Here is an 18,941-nt window from a genome sequence, read left to right as displayed (position 1 = left end):
ACAGACAGAATGACGAGGAGAAATGGGGTCTAGTCACAAGGATCTAGATGACGAAAAAGAAAAAGAAGCCGACGAAGGTTTCTTCTCTCTCCTTCTTTTCTTCAAAATCTTATTCCCATCAAGAAGAGAAAAAACAGACAATGAAGACTAAATAGAAGAAGAAGAGAACGAAGGATAATCTTCTTCTTGTTGCTCTACTGCTCTTGTAGATATAGAAGAGACTGAAGCTCTTTACAAGCTAGGGAAGGAGGAAAGAAAGAACGAAACGCATGAGAATGAACCAAGAGGTACCTCCGAGACCTCCTCACTCCTTTGCAGGAATCGATCATTTCTCTGCTATCGCCACCACTTCCCCACGACACTTTTCTCCTCGTCATTCTGTCTGTCTCTAATTCATTCTTCTCTCCTCCTTCCTTTTCTCTCAGCTAAATCCATTCAGCATGAGAAAGGAGTTCTGCAGTTCAGAAGAAAGACCTAACTTGTTGTCTGCGCCTCAGCACCTTCACTTTCTCACTGAGAGAAAACCATTCACTACACACACAAAACATATTCACTCCATATACACATACATACATCTTTCTCTCTCTTTCTCTTCTCCTTCCCTATATATATTTTATCTCCTTCTCTCTCTTTCTCTCTCTCCTCCACTTCTCACTCTCTCTCTCTGTGCCTATGCCTCTTCTTGTGTTTCTTTTCATTCTTATTTTCCCTTCTTTCCGTCACCTGATACTACTACTCTCTTCTTCTCGAAACAAGAACAGACGAAGGGGCTCGTATCTCTCTGGGGGTCCTTCTTCTTCTTGTGTTTGTATTCTTTCCTTTCTCTTGATGAGAAACCCTCTCAATCATACCTGCATTCCACCACAGGTTGGTGCTATTATCCTTTACGCCCTCCACGCTGACTCTAAGAAAACAACAAGAAAGGAAGAAGAGAAAAGAATGAAGAAGAACACACAAGATGAACACAACCCACAGATACGGATGCATATACATACACTTCTCTACTACACACAACACCTGAATTGAATCTCACGCATGCAGACAAAAACAAAACAGATACGTAGATCGAAGGTAGATAAATACATTGGAGCTAGATAGATATAGATAGACAGATAGATAGACACTCGATCAGATATATATAGATAGATAACATCTGTCTAACATGGTCTACTACTTACACCGTAAGAGGATCATGAGAGGTCTATAGCAGTACAGGAAGAAGAGAGTGGCTTATAGTTCATGAAGAGTAAAAGACGCCCGCACCCTCTCATAAAGGCGACGAAAGAAAAGCGAGGAAAACAAGCGCTTGCGCTAGACAACAGAAGTGCGTGTTTTTTTCTCAGCTCTCTTACCCATAGAGTATCATATATCTGACAGTTAGGCCGAGGTCTGTCAAGAATCTCTTGAACTTTCGCATCTGAAAGAAACGGAGGGTCACAAACAAGCCGCAGAGAAAAGAAGTTGAGAGAATTCTCGATGACCGAGTTACCTACTATATGCGTCTGAAAAAAGAGACAGTTTTCTTTCTACGGACGTGTCTCTGCCATACGAGAAATAAGCCGTTCTTTCTCATCTCTTTCTCCTCTACTATTACTACTACTAGCACGACGCCCTACTAACAACTCAACAGAGAGTCGCGGAAGAAGCAAATCCACCCTCCCTGGCTAGCAGAATTCTCCATACAGACATAGACCCGCATACATACAGAGAGACATACAAATCGTGGGTAGGTGTCCGCATAGATACTCCATTTAACATGGGAACGACGAAGTAGACACACTCAATGTATGAACTATGTATGAAGATGTATGTATGTAGGTAAATGTATATATGTCACTCCTGTGCATCATGCTCTTCGATCTCTCACCCGCCATGCAAGAGGACAGATCTCTATATAGCTCTGAGTACGCGCACGTACTGAACGCGTGTATGTTTTCGTATGTACATACAAGACAAACGCGTTATCTCGGTCCTAGCACAACGGACATGCTAGTCTTTTGTGTATTGCCTGCCGACCGACGTTCCATAGATTTCTTTCTTTCTTCCTCTCTCTCTCTTGACCCCGGCGCCCCTCGTCCACTGCTGTACGTCTGTCTACTTCAAATCAACAACCTACGTTTATGCTATTCATCTTGTGTATTCACGAGCACAGTATGCAGTGTATGTACAGCTCTTTCTCTAGTTCTTCCTTCTGGAGCCATCACCGACTCCTCCCATCCACACAGACCTGAAGCGCGATAATAGTGTGCGATGTTCAGCTGTCTCGAGAGGTCTTCCTTTTCTTTCTGGCACTTCCCATGATAAAACTTTAATTCGATCGTCATCTCGAGCTAGAAAGAAAAGATAATACCAGAAACGAACAGAACAGAAGCAAACGAGAGAGGAGAAAGACCAAAGAGAAAAGATGAAAATACGCGGAAGAGAAGAATCTCCTTCTGTTTCTCGAACAAAAGTGCGTCGAAGAGAATCACTCTAGTCCCTCCCTTTCCGCCTTCCTTTCAGAAGGCCAACCACCGTGTCATCCATATGCATATATAGAGATATACACATGTATACAGATGATCGTCTATATACATATGTATAGGTAGAGCGTATGTGATGCTGGGAAGATCGACACACATAGACTACCCGCAACAAACACACTGTTCTTGCATACGGCCGAGTTGTGTCTAGAAGAACCGCAAGAAAAACCTTCTCTAACGCGGAAGTTGAAAGCAACATGTAAGAAAAGATAAATACATCGAATAAAGAGAGATAGATAGACATAGATAGATAGATAGACTGCTAGAAGCTCTCCCTCTACCATCTTGTGAACAAACATACTTCTCTCAGACTTTCGGAGCTATCAGGATAATTGTGATGAAAACTTCGATCCACGTAAAACCTGACGCTGTGATAGCGCGTAAGGCGAGGGATAGGAAAGTCCGTCGTCTGATAGAAAGAATAGGGAGCTGGCGGCTGACGAAGAAAACGAAGAGAAAGAAGAACAACAAGAAAAAGAAAACCACGGACACTCAAGCTACACGTGCTGTTGCTATCTCTACACCACAAGAAAGACCTCTATCGCATGCATGGAGAGAGAGTTAACGTTCCATCACGTAAACACCCAAGTGAAGAAGAAAGGAAAAGGAGATCAAAAGCGACTTCTCACTCTTCAGCAGTCACTACTGGAGGTTCTAAAGCAGCTCAAGGGGGAGAACAGAGAAAACGGGCCCCTAAAGGACGGGGAGAGTCACTTGGGCGATGCTATTTGTGAGTCTACAGTGCTGGGATCTCAAGAACCCCCTGGGAGCTGCTAATAAGGTATGTGTACATACAAGGTATATATACATATAGAGAGAAGTGGGTATAAATGCCCAACTGGATGTATCTGCTGAATACAAGGCAATCTCAGATGAACCGCAGAAATCTATACATGCTGACGTGAGGAGAAGGGGTAGCTTGAAAGGCAGAAAGACCGGACTCTTGACTCTCTTGCAAGCATGCGATGCATATACATACAGATGAAGTACAAATGCAGAGAAAGGATGTGAGCTACAGGAATGAAAGTTCAAGTAAGAGCGAGAAAACAAATACTCGGAGACTCTTGTTAACCTTCCCTTTTCTGATCTGTTCTGACAGACGAATAAAAGGGAGAAGGCCCCCTCTCCGGGAGTAAGGGCAGTTCAACTCTCGGCGGCTTTACATGTGGAGTTTCAAGGGATACACATAACATGCGGAGGTGTATGTACACCCTGCGTCTTGGAGACATGTCTGTTTTTTCGACGAGCTACCAACACCGAGACGAATGTAAGGCGCTGCAAATGTAACTACTACGGTGTAGATACAAAAGGAGATGAGAAAGAGGAAAGGACAACGAACAGAAAGCTGATGGGCCGAGCAAACATACGGCAGATACCAAAGAAAACAGAACCGAATCGACCAGTGTGAAGAAAGAATCTAGAGAAGTCGTCAAGAGGCCTTTGACACCAACGAGGTGCCAATCCATCTCGCACGAAGAAATTTCATTGTCGACAGGAAGGTTGGGTGTACATACACCTGTCCTAGATACCGAGGAAAGCTACGCATTACATAACTTCTATCTAAATTGCATATTTCCCACGAACATCTGATCTCTCACCACCTGAGTTAAGTCTCTCTCCAAGTGGAGTTTTAATTCTTTGTTTCACGGGGCTACATTCAGCAACCTAAGGCTTAAGAGCCATGGAGGGAAGGAAAACCTCTTCTCATTCGTTTCTTGACTTACCTGAGGAGGACTTGAAGGAAGAAGATTCCCCATGAACATAATGAGAAACATAAGTGCCATAGGCAAAACCTGTATGGTGTACATACACCAGAACGAAAGGAAGAGAAGTTTACACACACCTCCAAAAAAACCGAAGAAACGATACAGCGTGTAGAGATGATGTATGTACACTAAATAATACGCTAAACGTCGATAAACGGCGGAGGTAGGTATCTCTTCCATCAGAAATAGCCTGCATACGAAACACATAAATAGACAGACTTTGAACACACAGGTCTCCTTGCGCTTCGTGGAACAAGATGAAAGACGACTGTAATACACACACACATGCATGGACGTCTGTCCAACGCATGCATGCATTGATACAAAAAAGAACACACACCCCGCCCCGTACTTAACTACACACATGAAGAACAACGGAGGTAACCTTCCGATGAAACGAAGATGAAAAGCATGAGAAACTCTTCAGCTTGCAGACTGTGCCAAAAGAAAAGACGATAAAAAGACTGATCTGATCCATGATCGCAGCGACGACGACAACAGGGGACAGAGAATGGTGACTAGGTACGTGAGATATACATCACACGCAACGGAAGCATTTTCTTTATCTTCTTATTCTTCCGCTGCTTCTTCCTTCTTTCTTCTTGTTTTCCTACCTGAAGCAGATGATAGAAATTCGCATTCTCTCCGTTTCTACATTCAGCCCGACGGGAAGAGAAAAACACAAAACAAGCCAAGTGATAGGCCTCTCTGCTTGTCCTATGAAACATCTGCCTACAGACGACAGACGCCTTCACTCTCTTCGCCGCAAACGCGAAATGAGCTTGGTATATACGGCAACTAGCTGTCCTGACCTTCGATAGAAACTAGGAAAGAGTGCTTGTCGCAAGAAGAACAACAGAAGCTAACGTCTCGCCTTCGACTCTTTTTTGCATGCGCTCCGCAACCGAAGATGAAATGAGACCCTCTACTCTTGAACCATCTTCATCTTCTGCTCTTTGTCTCTAGGAGTCACCACCTAACTAAGAAGAAGCTACACACCTTCAACTGAAGCGACCGTCTAAGTTAAGCTGAAGAAGAGAGAGATGTATCTTTCTCTATTCTCCATCTCCTTCTTCTTGGAACTTACTCCCCGTTATGTCCCGCTCTTGGGGTTCTTCCCTGCTGATAATAGAAACGAGTTTGACCAGACCTTCTCCGTAAATCCCCCATGTTGAAACCAAAGAAGGCTTGAAATAACTCCTGTACATACACCCGACGAACAACGAGTCCCTCACCACTCAAATCTTCGCACTTCTTTTTGCCTTATTTTTCTAACGGAAAGATGAAGAACTTGCGGACATCTCACCATCTCTCCATTCACTGGAATTCCCTTCGCATGCATTCGAAAAAGTGAGCCTCTGCGGTTCTAGCATGAACGCTCCTCCAATTGCAGGCACGAAGAGAATAAGCGCAGTCGAAGCTTGAAGTGTATGTATCTTACAGGTCCTCATATACCACAACTCATATAAGCTTAAGTAGCTTTAAAAAAAACAGAGAGCTGACGGAGAATGGATAGAAGATCTTCACCTGTCTACCTTGTCTCTTCTTCTCGCGGGGAGAAGCAAAGAACACTGTTCACTCCCCAAGTGATTACGACACCTTTCTAGAGTAGTAAGTAGTAGTAGTAGTCGAAACAAGAAGAGAGAGAGAAAGGCTAGGTGCCCTTATATAGGCACCTGTTTTTCCATCTGTGTATCTTTCTTTCCCCTTACCTCTGGAGTGATGCCTTCTCCATCTAGACCCCCACCATGTCGATATCTCACTCGTGTTGTTTCGCTTGAAGAATCTTCTGTCCCATGTAAGTCATATCGCCGACGTTTCTCTGGATCATTTAAACACTGAAAGACCTTCGAGACCTACGAGTGAGTGTGAGAAACATTCACATATGAATCCAGGCTGTTTGAAGTGTATGTACATCCCGGTAAGGACCGTACGTCCAGGTTACCAGGAGTGTACGTACACCCACTCGGCTGGACTTCCCTTGCATACGAATCTATATAAGCCTTCAGATTACAACAAAAGAAAGATGAAGGCAAATTACTGCCTACACTCGTTGAAAAAGAAGCACGGCTATCACGAGGTCCAGAGAAGGAAAACAAAAAGCAGAGTAGCATGTCTCTATGTATGTATCATTGACATACGTACTCCTGCGAACAGATCTCTGCTGAATACAAGTATAGCTACAAGCACGACAAATACACGTATGAACGGATACCTCTATAAATATGAATATAAATATGTGCATGTTTTCATCCTCTCTATCTTATCTCTCTGCAAACGTAGAAGGAGTGGGGAATACCCGAGAAAAAAATATGGTCCATTCAACCAAAGGCTGGAGCTTTTTGGTACTTCTCTTTTCGACTTCAAAGAAAAGAGGCTGTGAACACGGCAGGTCATCGGCGCCACCACGCTTGAAACGAGTGTATCTACACCAGTTCGAGAGAATTAATACAAAGAAAGAACTCGATTCGCCTCTTGTCCTCTTCACTTTATTCCCTCCTTCTTACTTTCTTGAAGGCTTCTTCTGCATGCGGTGCCTTATTTTTGTCCGGATGAAGTTGTAAAGCTAGCTAAGAGAAAGAAGAAACAATCCACACTCATCGGAATGAACAACTTTCTGTCCCTGACTTCTCGAAGAGGAAAAAAAATCGACCCTATTATATGAAATCACGCGTATACATGGATTTATATATAGACACACCACGTGAGAAGACTCTATGCTTCATATGTTATCCTTGTGAAAGACCCATATGCGCATGCATTCGTACAGTAGGGAGGAAGTAAGTCACTGAAGAGACAGGACAAACGCACTTGTTCTTCTTCTCGAGATTATTCCATTCACAGGCAAGCCAGGAAGTCTATTCGTTCGAGAAAGAGAAACCTTCCCTCGCTGAGAATCTTTAACAGCTGAGCCGCCCGTTTACACATACCAATCTACACGTGCAGTTATACATTCGCTCCGCATGCAGACAACCAGAGATTATCATACATTCATAGACACCCCGACGCCTACAGGCCTCTTCACTCTTATCCACTCGCTTCAGACTCAAGGCACGTGCTATGCACTGAATACAGAAAGAAAAAAGAGAGAACTCTTGAAGGACTTCTTCCTTATTCTTGCAAAAGAATCATGTATATGGACGTACATACACCTGAGATGTACGCCTCCGCATACGTGTTATCTATAGATGAATAAGGCCACGAAATCCCTCTTCTTTTCACAAAAATCGCCAGGAAAGCGAAGGAGAGATATGTCGATACCTTTTTATAAGCTTTCTTTAACGTGTCATCTGTGGCTGTCTTTTCTACACCAAGAGTTTCGTAATAGCACGTCGTTGTAAGAATACGTGTACATAGAGCTACTTGCTCTGCTGTATAGTCTCCGCCGTCTCCATCCTTCTTATCTGTACGAGCTGCTCCCCCTCCAACAGGAGTACTTTTACTTCTCGGTAAATCTGTCTTTCTGCCCGCTGCTGAGTGAGAAGCAGTAGGAGAAGAAAACGGTGAAGAAGAAGAAGCTGCTTGACTTGCTCCCTGAGCTTTCTTCCCTGTTCCTGTCCCTGACGCTGTCCCTAAACCCTCTGTAGTGCCAGCTGTACTGGTACTATGGATACGCCTGGCAGATGAGGCGAATGAAGAAGTCGCGGATGAAGCAGAAGGAGGAGAAGAAGAGGGTGTTGAAGAGGAGGAAGAAGAAGAGTTAGAGGAATTAGATCGAGTTCTTGATGTGGGACTGGTGGACTTTCTGAAGGCAGATGAAGAATTAGACGAAGGAGAAGGAGATGAAGAGGAAGAAGCTGTGCTTTGACGTGTAAACCCACCTTGTGAAGAAGAGGAGAAGTTCGATGAGGGAGGAGAGGAAGAAGATGTAGAATCCAGTTTGCCTTGACAGATCTTCACATACACAGCTCCCTCAGAGGTAGGGAACATACGCTGAGCTCTCTCAGCCATTCGTAAAGCCTACATCGAAAACAACCAAAGAAGAAGGAATCACAACCGGGTTCTATGAGGCCTTGAGTCGCCTCACTAGCACAGTGTATATACACCTGAAAAGATCATACATCGAGGAAGGGCTGTCTTTCGTCGTATCATGGATTGAAGACTAAATGTGCACACGAAAGTTAATCTCACTCAAACGAGACTTCCACTCACACCGCGGAGCTCCAGAGACGACGAGAGAAAGCCTTCTTAAAATTCATAAGGATGGAACGTCTTGAAACGAAGATAGACGACAGGTATACGGGAGATGTGAGATATACAAGGTGAGTGATGGATGCATACATTTATCTGAACACATCTCTGGACTCCGCGTGTATATACACCTGCACGCACACTTGCCATAAAATACACATACGCAGGTGTATCGATATACGCATATATACAAACTCCTTGATGGTGAAAAGTTTCTTCAAAGAGCAGATGGATATGTGACTTCTTTCCCCCTTTCTTTCACATCTCTGGAAACAAGGGAAGAAAGAAAGAGAAGCAATGGAAGAGACAGAAAGGGTTTCTGAATCTCTTCATGCTTTTACCTTAGAGAAGTCTTGAGCTTCGATAGCGCGACGTGTCAACTGAAGACACCTCATCGCCTCATCCTTATTACTCTCCATCTTGACTTGCCTATACCTCCTAAGAACTTTTCTTCTCTCCTCTCCTATCTCTTTCTTTTCTTTCACTAAAATTGACCCTTCTACTTCTCACACTCACAAATCTTTCCGTCTTTCTCTAGAGACTTTCGACAATCCCGATGAAGACGTTTAGGAAGATGATGGACCACTCGACTTCTTTTCGGTAAGACAAACTTAGTTGAAGAGAATCCTTCCCTCTCTCTCTCTCCTTTTCTCATTCCTGCCTCTTCTTCTCTCTCTCCCTCTCTCTCTCTTTTTCTTCACTCATCATACTTTCTTATCTTATCTTTCCTGTCGAGTCCGGAGAAAGCTCCTCCCTGCCATTTTTCATGTGTTCTTTCCCGAGGACGGAGCGACAGACATGGCATTCCTCTTGAGTAGTTACAGAGAGCCTAGAGAGAAAGAGAGAAAGTTGAGGGATGTGACGCTGAAGCTGGGTTGAAGATGTATAGATCACCCGATATAGACATGGAAGGAACGACCTCGAATGGAGAAATACGCTCGGACGGAGGAGAACGAAGGAAGGGCGACAAAAAAAGAACATGAAGGAGAAGAAGAAGAGTCTGAATGATAGAAGACTCACGAGAAGAGAAAGACGAGAGAGGGACAGGAGTAGCTCAATGAAAGACAGACAAAAGTGAACTAGAGAAGTACAGAGAAGATTTTAACTTCGGAGAATGAAAGAATGGAGAAGGAGAGAAAAAAAAGTCTTGCCAGGAATCGTCTATCTCATTTGAGAAAGAGAGGCGAGCAAGGACGAAAATGGTGGTGGTATATATGGCCTCGAAGAATCCCCGTAAATACCTCGACTCAGCTGTAGACTCTCTTCTCATGGCCAGACAGAAGGAGAACAAGACAGAAATAGTCGGGAAGTTGAACAAACGTCGCACGTCAACGGACGAGAGTGTCGGCGGTATAGGAGAAGAGAGACGAGAAGAGATGAAAGAGGCAATGTAGTCTTATCAGCCGAGGGGACTACCCAAGAAGAGCAGAGGAAGCTCCTGATAGAAAGGACGAGATAACTTTCCTGGAGAAGAAAACAACCCGAGAGAAACTCTTTCTCTGCAGAGAGAAAGAAGAGGTCTCCTCGCTGTTTCTCTCACAAAGGGGGCAGAAGTCTCCTTTCTTCCCTCCTGCGAACGGGCGAAATCGGAAAAGAAAGCGAGCCAAAAGAAGAAAGTGGACAACAGAGATGAAGAAGGATCTAGGGAAGAAAAAGAAAGAAAAGAGACACAGACAGAGAAAGAGAAACAGAAGCAAGACGGAGGAGGAAAAGACTAAGAAGAGCAGAGTTGGTGGTCGAATCGAGGAGACTTTTCTTGAATGAAAGACAGTAAGATACGTGAGACGTCCTCAGAAAGGAGATAAGAACATGACAACACTTCTTACAAAAGAAAAACAAAGAAAAAAAAAGAAAAGACGTCCATCTTCTTCTTGGTTCTTCCTCTCTCTTCCCCTCCACTCCGTCCTCCCTCGAAAACGCTTGTTTCTTCTCTTTCTCTTGTGTCTGGAAGAAATGAAACGGAGAGAAATGAGGAACGCTGCAAGAAAAGAAAAATCCTACGGACACGCCTTCTTCTACGCTATAAAAGAAAGTTCGGGTACTGCTACGATAAGAAGAAGGGAGAACACGAGGAAAAGGTGAGACCAACAAGAAGAAAAAAGAGAAGTTCCTCCTCCTATATCTTTCTTCGGGGGGGGCAAAGATGTATAACCAAAAAGCCTCTAACTTTTCTCTCGGACTTCTTCCTTTCCTCTACTACTTATAATGGACCACATCCACTCTATTCCATTCCTCCTTCTTCTACAACTATCCCTTCTCTCAAAAGCTTCTTCTTTCTTCTCCTCCTGCTGCCTGAGTGTGTTGCGCCGCGCCGGCTGAGCTAGTAAAGAGTCCGCCGTATGCTGCTGCTCCTGCTGCCCAGCTTGAGGAGGGAGGACCTACTCCTACTATTCCTCCTACTAACCACTCACTCAATCACTCCTTCCTTACTGCTCTTCCACCTCCCTCTCTACCAGACTTCATTCATTTCTCATCTTCCTCTTTGCTAACTTCTTACGGTCGTTCTTCGTTTTTTCTCGCTCCTTCACCAGTTGTGAAAAGAAGCTTGAAAAGGAAAAGTTTTTTGCTCGTGGAGTGGGTGGAGAAGGGGGGTGTAGAAGAGGAGTGAGTAGTCGTCGTAGTCGTACTGGATCAGGAGGATCTCTCGTCTCCTTTGCTGTGCCTCTCTCATCGTTTTTTGTCTGGCGGAGCATCGGAGCATCTCTTCTCCACGCGGCGGATGGTGTTACTTTTGTTTTGCTCCCTTTTTTGCAGAAAGAACACACATTTCATTCAGGGATGTTCTTCTTAAAGGCTTTTTGTCTCTTCTTTCTTTCACCGAAGAAAGTCTTCTCTCCAGTCTTTCAGAGTTGAAGCTTTTTGTTTTTCTCCATCACGATGGTGACCAGGTAGGTAAGTAGGTAGGTATGTGTATTCTTCTTTCCTTTCAACTCGTCTTTCTTTCTAAGACTTCCTTTTGTCGAAAGCTTTGTGAAGAAATGTCTTTTTCTTTGATCGTGAAAGTTTTTTTCCATTCGCTCTTTCTCGTCTTTTCGTAGGAAGTCGTGGTTTGAAACCGCGAGAAGTCGGCAGAGATTCCCTTCCTTCTTCGAACGGACAGAGTCATCTCAAAAGATGGAAAATTATCAGATAGATGAAGTGTACATTGAAGAGGAGGAAGAAAGATAACAGCAGTTCTCTTGTCCATTCCCATGGATGGCCTTTAATCGTCCTTTTCTTATTGGAGATAGCTTTGGATTTCTTGAAGATCGGAATGAGTTTTGATGGATGGGGAAGAAGAACAAGAAAAGAACACGAGAAGACTTTCCTGCATGCACATCAACATACCTTTCTTCGTCGTTCATCCTCTCTTCTTTTGTCTTTCCAAGAGAGGACTTGTTCTTTTTCGTGTTTCCTTCTTCTTTCTTTCCTTCTTCTCTTCTCTCTTTTTTTCACATTTGAGTTGATCTTGGCCTGTACGTATAGACCGGTGGGAGAAGTTGAAGAGAAAGATGTTGCCATCGAAGTAAGGATTCTCTGATTCTTTAAGTCAGGAGAATTCTCCATACTTTGTCTTAGGAAGAAGGAAAAGAAAAAGGATGCGTATGAAAGTTTTTTTCCGTCTGTCAAAACTTCTTGAGAAGAAAACTCAAAGAGAGCCACACAAAGGAGATGATTGAGGTAGACTCCCGATACGGCTACCTCTCTCACTTCTTTTCCTCTTTCTGCCTTATTCCAGTCGCGTCATCGTGTACATTCATCGTCAGAGGTGTTCGTACACACCGATTGGCTTCCCAAGAGGAGGTGGAGAACTTCCCTCTTTTGAGGCCTACACAGATGATTCTCACTTCTAAACAAAGGCGTCTATGTTGTCTATCCAGATGCCTGTCTGGCTGTGCGAAAGAGGGTGATACTATCGATACATGCACGGGGGTGTGTATGTTTGGTGAATTTCTCACTATATCAAATGTGCATACACTCGGAAGCGTTAGCATATTTCGGAGTCTCTTTGCCTCCTCTTTTTTAACTTCTTGTCGTTCTTGGCTTTACAAGAAGGATTATCTTCTTCTTTATTTGTCGTGCCGAGGCATCGACTCTTGAGGAGGTGTGAATGTATACATATGCCTTCCATGGCTTTGATATAGGCTTCATCGTCGATTTGTTGCTTTCTGATGAGGTTCTTCGTCTTTCGTTAGAGACTTCACTTTCTTCTTTTCTTTTTCTTCTCTAATAGATCGACACCGAGATGTTTTGGCCTCTACGAGGAGCAGCATCAGGAGGTTCTGGTAGAGAACAGACTCATGAGAGAAGGTTTTCTTCTTTCTCTTCTTCATCTTTTTCATCGTCAGCTCCCTCCGCTTTGAACCGAAGCCATCTCTTTTCTTCGTCTCCTCTTTCGTTATCCCCTCTGTCTTTATCTCGTCTTTCTTCACCTGGTCTTCACACCATTCCTTCGTGTCTTTCGTCAGGAACCTCTACAGGTTTTCTACGTCCACCTTCTGCAAGTCTTCTTGTCTCTTCTTCTTCGCCTTCTCCCTTCACGGCTGAGCGCGATGAAGGAAAGGGAGATGCGGTTCTGTCATGGACGCTACGAACGACTCCAGCAACTTCCAGGGAAGGAGCTAGCATGAGAAGATCATGTGTCTCTTCAGCCAGAGAAGAGAGGAAATACAGAGAGAGAAGAAAAGTAGTTAGGGGAGAGGATGGGGAGAAGATAAAGAAAAGGAAAAAGGAGAAAAGAAAGAAAGGTTGTCCTCCTTTAGAAGAAGAAAGAGAAAGCTTCAATCAGGTGGTACTAGGCAGTAGTGGTGGTATGGGTGGGGGTGGTGGCATCGAATCGCATCTTCTTGGCTCACATGGTGTTCTTTTTCCTCTTCGATATCAGCATCACGTACATTCTCAATCATCTCCATCTCTTCTCTCCTTCAAACCAGCTTCTTATTCTTCGCCTACTCCTTCCCCCTCATCAGAAGAAGCGACAAGGAGGGTTTTAGGAGAACCTCAGATCTCAGCTTCGAAGGGTAGTCAAGAAGATACTTCTCTCTCCATTTCAAGTGGGACAGAAGATAGTGAGAAGAAAAAGAAGAAGACGGGTGGAAATCGTGATATCAGCGAAAGACCGGATGAGAAGGCTGTCAGCTCATGTCAAGAAGAGACGTGGGGTCTTGTTGAAGATCATCGTCTCGAGCCTCTCATGCTGCAGAGAAGATCTATATCAGAGGGAGAGGTCGAGAGCTTACATGGTGATGATGATGAGGTGTCTCGTCCTCGTGCTATATCGTTAGTGTCTGGTGTACATACAGAATCAACAACAAGTTTCTTGGTTTCAGAAACCTCTTCATCGTCATCTTCACGGCTCTTTTCATCTCTTCCTGTTCATAGCAACCGAATAATGACTACTCAGCAGGTAGAAGGAGATCTCTCTCCATCATCTCTACTTGCGAGGTTCGTGAATTCTTCCCCTTGTTCGACAGATGAAAGAGGGTCTTCTATTCGGTTGTATCCTCCGTCCTATGTATTTCATCTAAACGCAGGGGGAGAGAAACTCTTATCTCCTTCATCTACTTGGCGACATTCATTCGGCAGTAGTGTATCTACATCATCGTCGTCATCTTCAGACTTTCCCTATACTTCTTCATCTGTACCTTCTTCACCCAATGCGACGCCTAGTAGTGGGAAGAGTGTGCGTACATGCCGTCGGAGAGTCTCTTCGATTCTCAGCAGTCATATGGATCTTAGCGCTGCTAGTACTACGACTACTACTCATCGACGGAGATCATCTTCATCTTCATCTATATCGTCTTCGGCTTCATGTTCTACTTCTTCTCCTCTGCTTTCTTATTCTTCTGCCTCTACGAATTATAGTTTCTCTTCGTCTGTCTCTTCTAGAAGACTAACACATCCGGCGTCGTTACCTAGTCATCTTGATGAATTGAAAGGAAAGACACCTTCAATGGGTATAGAAAAGAAGAGACAAGATTTGCATGCGTGCAGATCGGAACCTTGTCAGTTCTTTGAAGCCGTTCAGAGAAGTGGAGATGAGAGTGGAAGGGGAGGTGTACAGACACTCCGAGGAGGGGTGCAAGAAGAAGGATTGCTGGAGGAGAGAGGTGACGAAGGAGAGAGTAGTTTTTGGAAGTTGTACCTTGTTAGGGGAGAGGGTGAAGTAGAGCAAGAGGGAGAGAAGATATCAGATAAAGAGGATGATGAAGAGGAAGATGAAGAAGATACTGACAGTGATGAGACAACATCAGAAGAAAGTGAAGAAGAAGAGGATGAGGAAGATGTGTTGGTGGAGAGACGCCTGACATCTATAGAGGCAAGGCTTTTTATACCTCCATGTTTACGAGAAAGGAGTGCGTCAAGCATTCTTAAAGAACGACGCAAGTTATCAGATGGATGTTGCCTCTCTCCCTTGTGTACACTTTCTTCTTTCATTCCACCGTGTTCGAGTGAGATTCGGCACCATCAGCATCGATTGTCATCATCATCGACGCTTACCTTCTTAAGGAGACGAAGGTCTCGAGTAGAAGGAGGACGGGAAGATTTCCCGGGACAGGATCGGCAGATGGTAGAACTCACAACGAAACAAAAAACAGATGACGGAAGCAAGCATTATGAGAAACAAGAGATTTTAGATGGACAAGATAATAAGGTGGCTAGTGTCCATACACTCCGCCGGTATGGTAGTGAGGGTTTTTTACCTGCTTTACTTGGTGTGAGTAGATTCTTTCAAGCATCTTCACGCTTTGTAGGAGATGGATTTAGAACGTCAGAAGATCGGCAGAGAGAGAGAGAAGACGTGAACGTTGTGGGGTTTGGTCCTTTCAAGTCAGACTTGAGAAATCCTCTTGGTTTTTTCTCACGATTTAAGAGATCCCACCAGACAGGAAATGGGACTGGAAAGAAAGAAGAAAATAAAGAAGAGAAAAGACAAGAGACAGAAGAGAAAGAGCACTCTTCAACTGATAACGCACTGTGGCTGTCTTTTCGTCCTAATGAGAGCCCCATGCATGCAATGAGAGAAACAAAAGGAGATACACAGCAAGTATTAGAGCAAGAAGACGAACTATCAAAAAGAGGTGAATTCCCAGGAAGGCTATTCCGTATGATAGATAAGACGGAGAAAGAGAAATACAATACTAAGGAGGATGATAAGAGATCGATTCAAGCAGGAGAAAGAGAACAACAAGGTCTTAATAGAAGCAACACGTTTCTTTCTTTGCACACGACGTCAGGTATCTTTCTAAGGCGAGAGGGAGAGAGAATGGGAAGAAGATTCTCGAGTATAGAAAGCATCGCTCGTGTTAGTAATGCTCATAGTATTTGTAATGCAGAAGAAGGAGCTTCATCAAGCGGGAGTAGTAGTAGTCAGTTTTATTGGTCTTTATCTCTTTTACGAAGGGTTAGGAAGATGGAACATGCTACCCTTGTCTTGCCCTAGGAGAGAATGAAGAAAGTGAAAGAGAGGAGAGGACGAGTCGGGCAGACCCAAAAGAAGAAGACAGGGGCATGCATCTCGATTCCTGGATGTTTCATCTCTTGGATTTTTTTCTTTGTTAGTTTGTGCGCTTTGCTATTGCACCTTACGTTTATCGCACAAAGACTCTTTTTTTCTTCTCCTTCCTCTTCATACTCAGTGACTACCCTGTGTGAGATGCAAATCAAGTAAGCGAGTTCTGTCTTCCTTTTTTTTATTATGCGAAGACATATTCGACTCTTCTTGCTTTTTGGAATGAAGTGAGAATGTAGACTTGGGAGTGGGAGTGCTTTCCTTTAGTGCTCACGTTGTCAGGTAGACGTATGTGCGAGATCGAGTAAAAACGGCAGGGTCACTTGGTGATCTCTTCTGTTGGCCATGTAGTAACCGTTTTCTGACAATGGTAACGACGAGAATACCAACGCTAATACGTAAACTTCAAAATGCCTCGATTCCTGGTAGTTTTCTTCTCTTACGATCACCTTGTTTTCACATAAACCTTGTCTGGACGTGCCTGTCGCTTCGTCTGTGGATCGGATTTGTTAGGACTACTATTCAAGGAATAGCGCGGAACATGTTTGGATAATGTGGTACACCACACACACGCGAGGAACCAACAGGAAGCACACGGCTTTCTTTTTCTGCTCCGTTCAGTAATCAAGGCCATCCCTGAGCAGAGAAGGGGGGTTGCCGCTTTACTGGAATTTCCAGAGGAAGCCCCCGTCCATGTACGAAGTTCTAACACACTCGCAGCTCTCTGCCTCGTTGTACCACGCACGCAAAGCGCCGAAGGTTTCGCAGTTGAACATCCTACACAGACCTGCGCGGTATATACCATGACAATGGTTTTGCTGTAGCACACAAAGCGGGAATACGTGTGATTATCACGCGTACGCGTTGGCAGTCCAGAAGACAGGCGCGGACAACACGGTTGGTGCGTGGAGTATCGACTCGGTGTGGTGAGAGTTCAGAGGAAGGGTTTTCGGCTGACATCGCGTGTCCGGGACACTTTAAAAAATGAAACACCGTTTAGGACTTGAAAGGACATCTGCATTCGAACAGGGGCGGAAAGTGAAAGTTGAAACGACTGTCACTGACCCACTCGTGCTCCGGAACTGCCCTGCGCCTCTAGAAAACAAGGCGAGCGAGGGCTACAAGAGCGAGCGCCCCTACCCCTGTGGCATGAGCTGCTGCCGCTGTGGAAGTTGTAGTAGTTGGGGTTGAATTTGTTGAGGTCGTTGTTGCAGACCTCGCCGTCACGGTAACAATGACGGTAGACGCCTTCAACGGGTTCCCGCCCTCTCTTTGATAATTACAGACGTAGCAGAGCTGTACCTGCTTTTCTGGTAGTGTAGGCACCGTCAGCTCCACGTTGCCGTCGGGCGCTTCCGAGGCCGTCACACTCGCCCCTGGTAGAATCTGCTGGAGGTTTACTTCGTCCCCGGCGCACGCTTGTTCTTTATATTCTCGTACTTTAGTTGAAGGCGTTGTAGGAGACAAGGTACCGGATTTGCACACAAAGTTGACTTTGTCGCCGGGATTGCTCACAGCAAGAGTCACAGTCTTGTCTGGTGCGCACTCATCTGTATTCAAAAACAGGCACGCAGGACGCAGCGTAAAGTGCAGGGAAAAAGCTGATGGGGTGAGGCGAGGAACGACCGCGACAGAATTCCGAACTTACTCTCTTTAGGGGGTGTCTGTGGCATGGTAACAGTGACAACACACTTGCGGTCGCCCTTTTTACACGCGTAGAACATCTTCTTGTTGCGGTCCTTGGGCATCTCATCCAGGCTGATAGTGTAAGTCTGGGTGTCATTCTTTATCGAGCCGCTCTTTATCGAGAGTTGCTTGGCAATTGTTGGTTGAGATGAGCACGCCTCCTCCCCGCAGCATTTCTCAATGCACGAGCCGTTCGCACAATTTTGAGGAAGGAACTCAGACTCCGTACTACCTGTACATTGGAACTGTGCTTGGAGAGTATACTCTCCAATCTCCACGGATGCTGCGGTATCGTGGCTTGACCCTACAGCGCACTGCTTCGCAGTCGCCAGTGCGGCTTCGGCGGGCGCCAGAGCCTCTAGGTTCTGGTGGGGGTTGCTCTCGCCGACCTTGAAAAGTTGGTCAGACCCTGAGGCCGCTATCGCACCCGTTTCGCCCAGCAATGCCAGGGCTATCGCGGCGCATGAGACGAACAGTGAGCTGCGCATTGTATCGTAGTGAGTCCGAACGATGGCCACGGAAAAATTGGGAGAGGAACAGCTGAGTATACGGGCCGCCGCCGAACTGCCGACGCGTGAGTTTCAAACTCAGACTGCAGCGCTCGGATACTCGCTTTCCCTTAGGCGGTGAAAACGGTTTGGGAATACAGAGTGCACAGGGCCTTTCCGTAAGCGGGACCTGTGACTGCCTGGCCTCTGAGCATCGCCGTTATGCTTCGGACTACGAAGACACGATCGGAAAAGACACGCAGCGCCCGTTCTGCGCTGGGTGGCAAGGCGTCCGTATCTGCCAGCCTAGCAGGACACGTGGCCCCGGGCTGTACTAGCCAAGCCCCCTGCTTACCTGCGGGCCCCTTTTCGTTGTTGGTGTCCGGGCGGCGACTGGCGTCTTTGGTTCTCTTGCCGTCCGTACCGTGCCTTAGAAGGCGGGACTGCAGATTTTGCAGAACCCTTGTCCCGGGTTTTTCAGACGTGGTTGGAAAAGCAGGAAGCCGCGACAGAGTGCTTACTCCTCAGAATGCAGTTCACTTCCGCGCGTGTGCGAATCTTAACAGGGCAGTACGCTAACGTTTGCTGTGCTCCACGGTCACGCAGCCCGGCCTGGACTTTTTTTGAGAGTTCCTCAGCCATGTGCGATGCCGTTGCCCGCATGTCAAGTTCAGACGGGATAGATATGTAGTTTTGAAGTATCTGGTCAGGGTATTCTAAGGTTGCAGACATTCCAAGAAAAGGCTGCGTCTCAAAGAACGTGATGAGGCAAAGGTTGTAAAGGCTGCCGCAAGAA

General features: G+C 45.4%; 3 protein-coding genes across 3 annotated transcripts; 1 reads left to right on the top strand and 2 right to left on the bottom strand.

The window, feature by feature from the left end:
- Positions 1 to 732: 732 nt before the first annotated feature.
- CSUI_001529 (uncharacterized protein) lies at positions 733 to 10,765 on the bottom strand. Its single transcript, XM_068061735.1, has 11 exons — positions 8,821 to 10,765; positions 7,550 to 8,248; positions 6,796 to 6,858; positions 6,001 to 6,144; positions 5,376 to 5,488; positions 4,903 to 4,939; positions 4,247 to 4,315; positions 2,824 to 2,958; positions 2,228 to 2,330; positions 1,353 to 1,417; positions 733 to 904 (listed from the first exon to the last, which is right to left on the bottom strand). The coding sequence occupies exons 1-11, from the start codon at positions 8,896 to 8,898 to the stop codon at positions 878 to 880; spliced, it is 1,533 nt and encodes a 510-aa protein (XP_067926285.1). The 5' UTR covers positions 8,899 to 10,765; the 3' UTR covers positions 733 to 877.
- A 90-nt stretch (positions 10,766 to 10,855) lies between these two features.
- Positions 10,856 to 16,512, top strand: CSUI_001528 (uncharacterized protein). Its single transcript, XM_068061734.1, has 3 exons — positions 10,856 to 11,367; positions 11,518 to 11,984; positions 12,693 to 16,512. Exons 2-3 carry the CDS (start codon positions 11,613 to 11,615, stop codon positions 15,900 to 15,902), a joined length of 3,582 nt encoding a protein of 1,193 aa, XP_067926284.1. The 5' UTR covers positions 10,856 to 11,367; positions 11,518 to 11,612; the 3' UTR covers positions 15,903 to 16,512.
- A 172-nt stretch (positions 16,513 to 16,684) lies between these two features.
- Positions 16,685 to 18,667, bottom strand: CSUI_001527 (sag-related sequence). Its single transcript, XM_068061733.1, has 2 exons — positions 17,620 to 18,667; positions 16,685 to 17,521 (listed from the first exon to the last, which is right to left on the bottom strand). The coding sequence occupies exons 1-2, from the start codon at positions 18,143 to 18,145 to the stop codon at positions 17,067 to 17,069; spliced, it is 981 nt and encodes a 326-aa protein (XP_067926283.1). The 5' UTR covers positions 18,146 to 18,667; the 3' UTR covers positions 16,685 to 17,066.
- Positions 18,668 to 18,941: the final 274 nt, after the last annotated feature.

Source organism: Cystoisospora suis, assembly GCF_002600585.1.
Source record: "Cystoisospora suis strain Wien I chromosome Unknown contig_613, whole genome shotgun sequence".
In the NCBI taxonomy this organism is placed as follows: Eukaryota; Apicomplexa; class Conoidasida; order Eucoccidiorida; family Sarcocystidae; genus Cystoisospora; species Cystoisospora suis.
The sequence above is the reverse complement of the archived record's forward strand: the minus strand, read 5'-3'. Positions and strand labels throughout refer to the sequence as shown.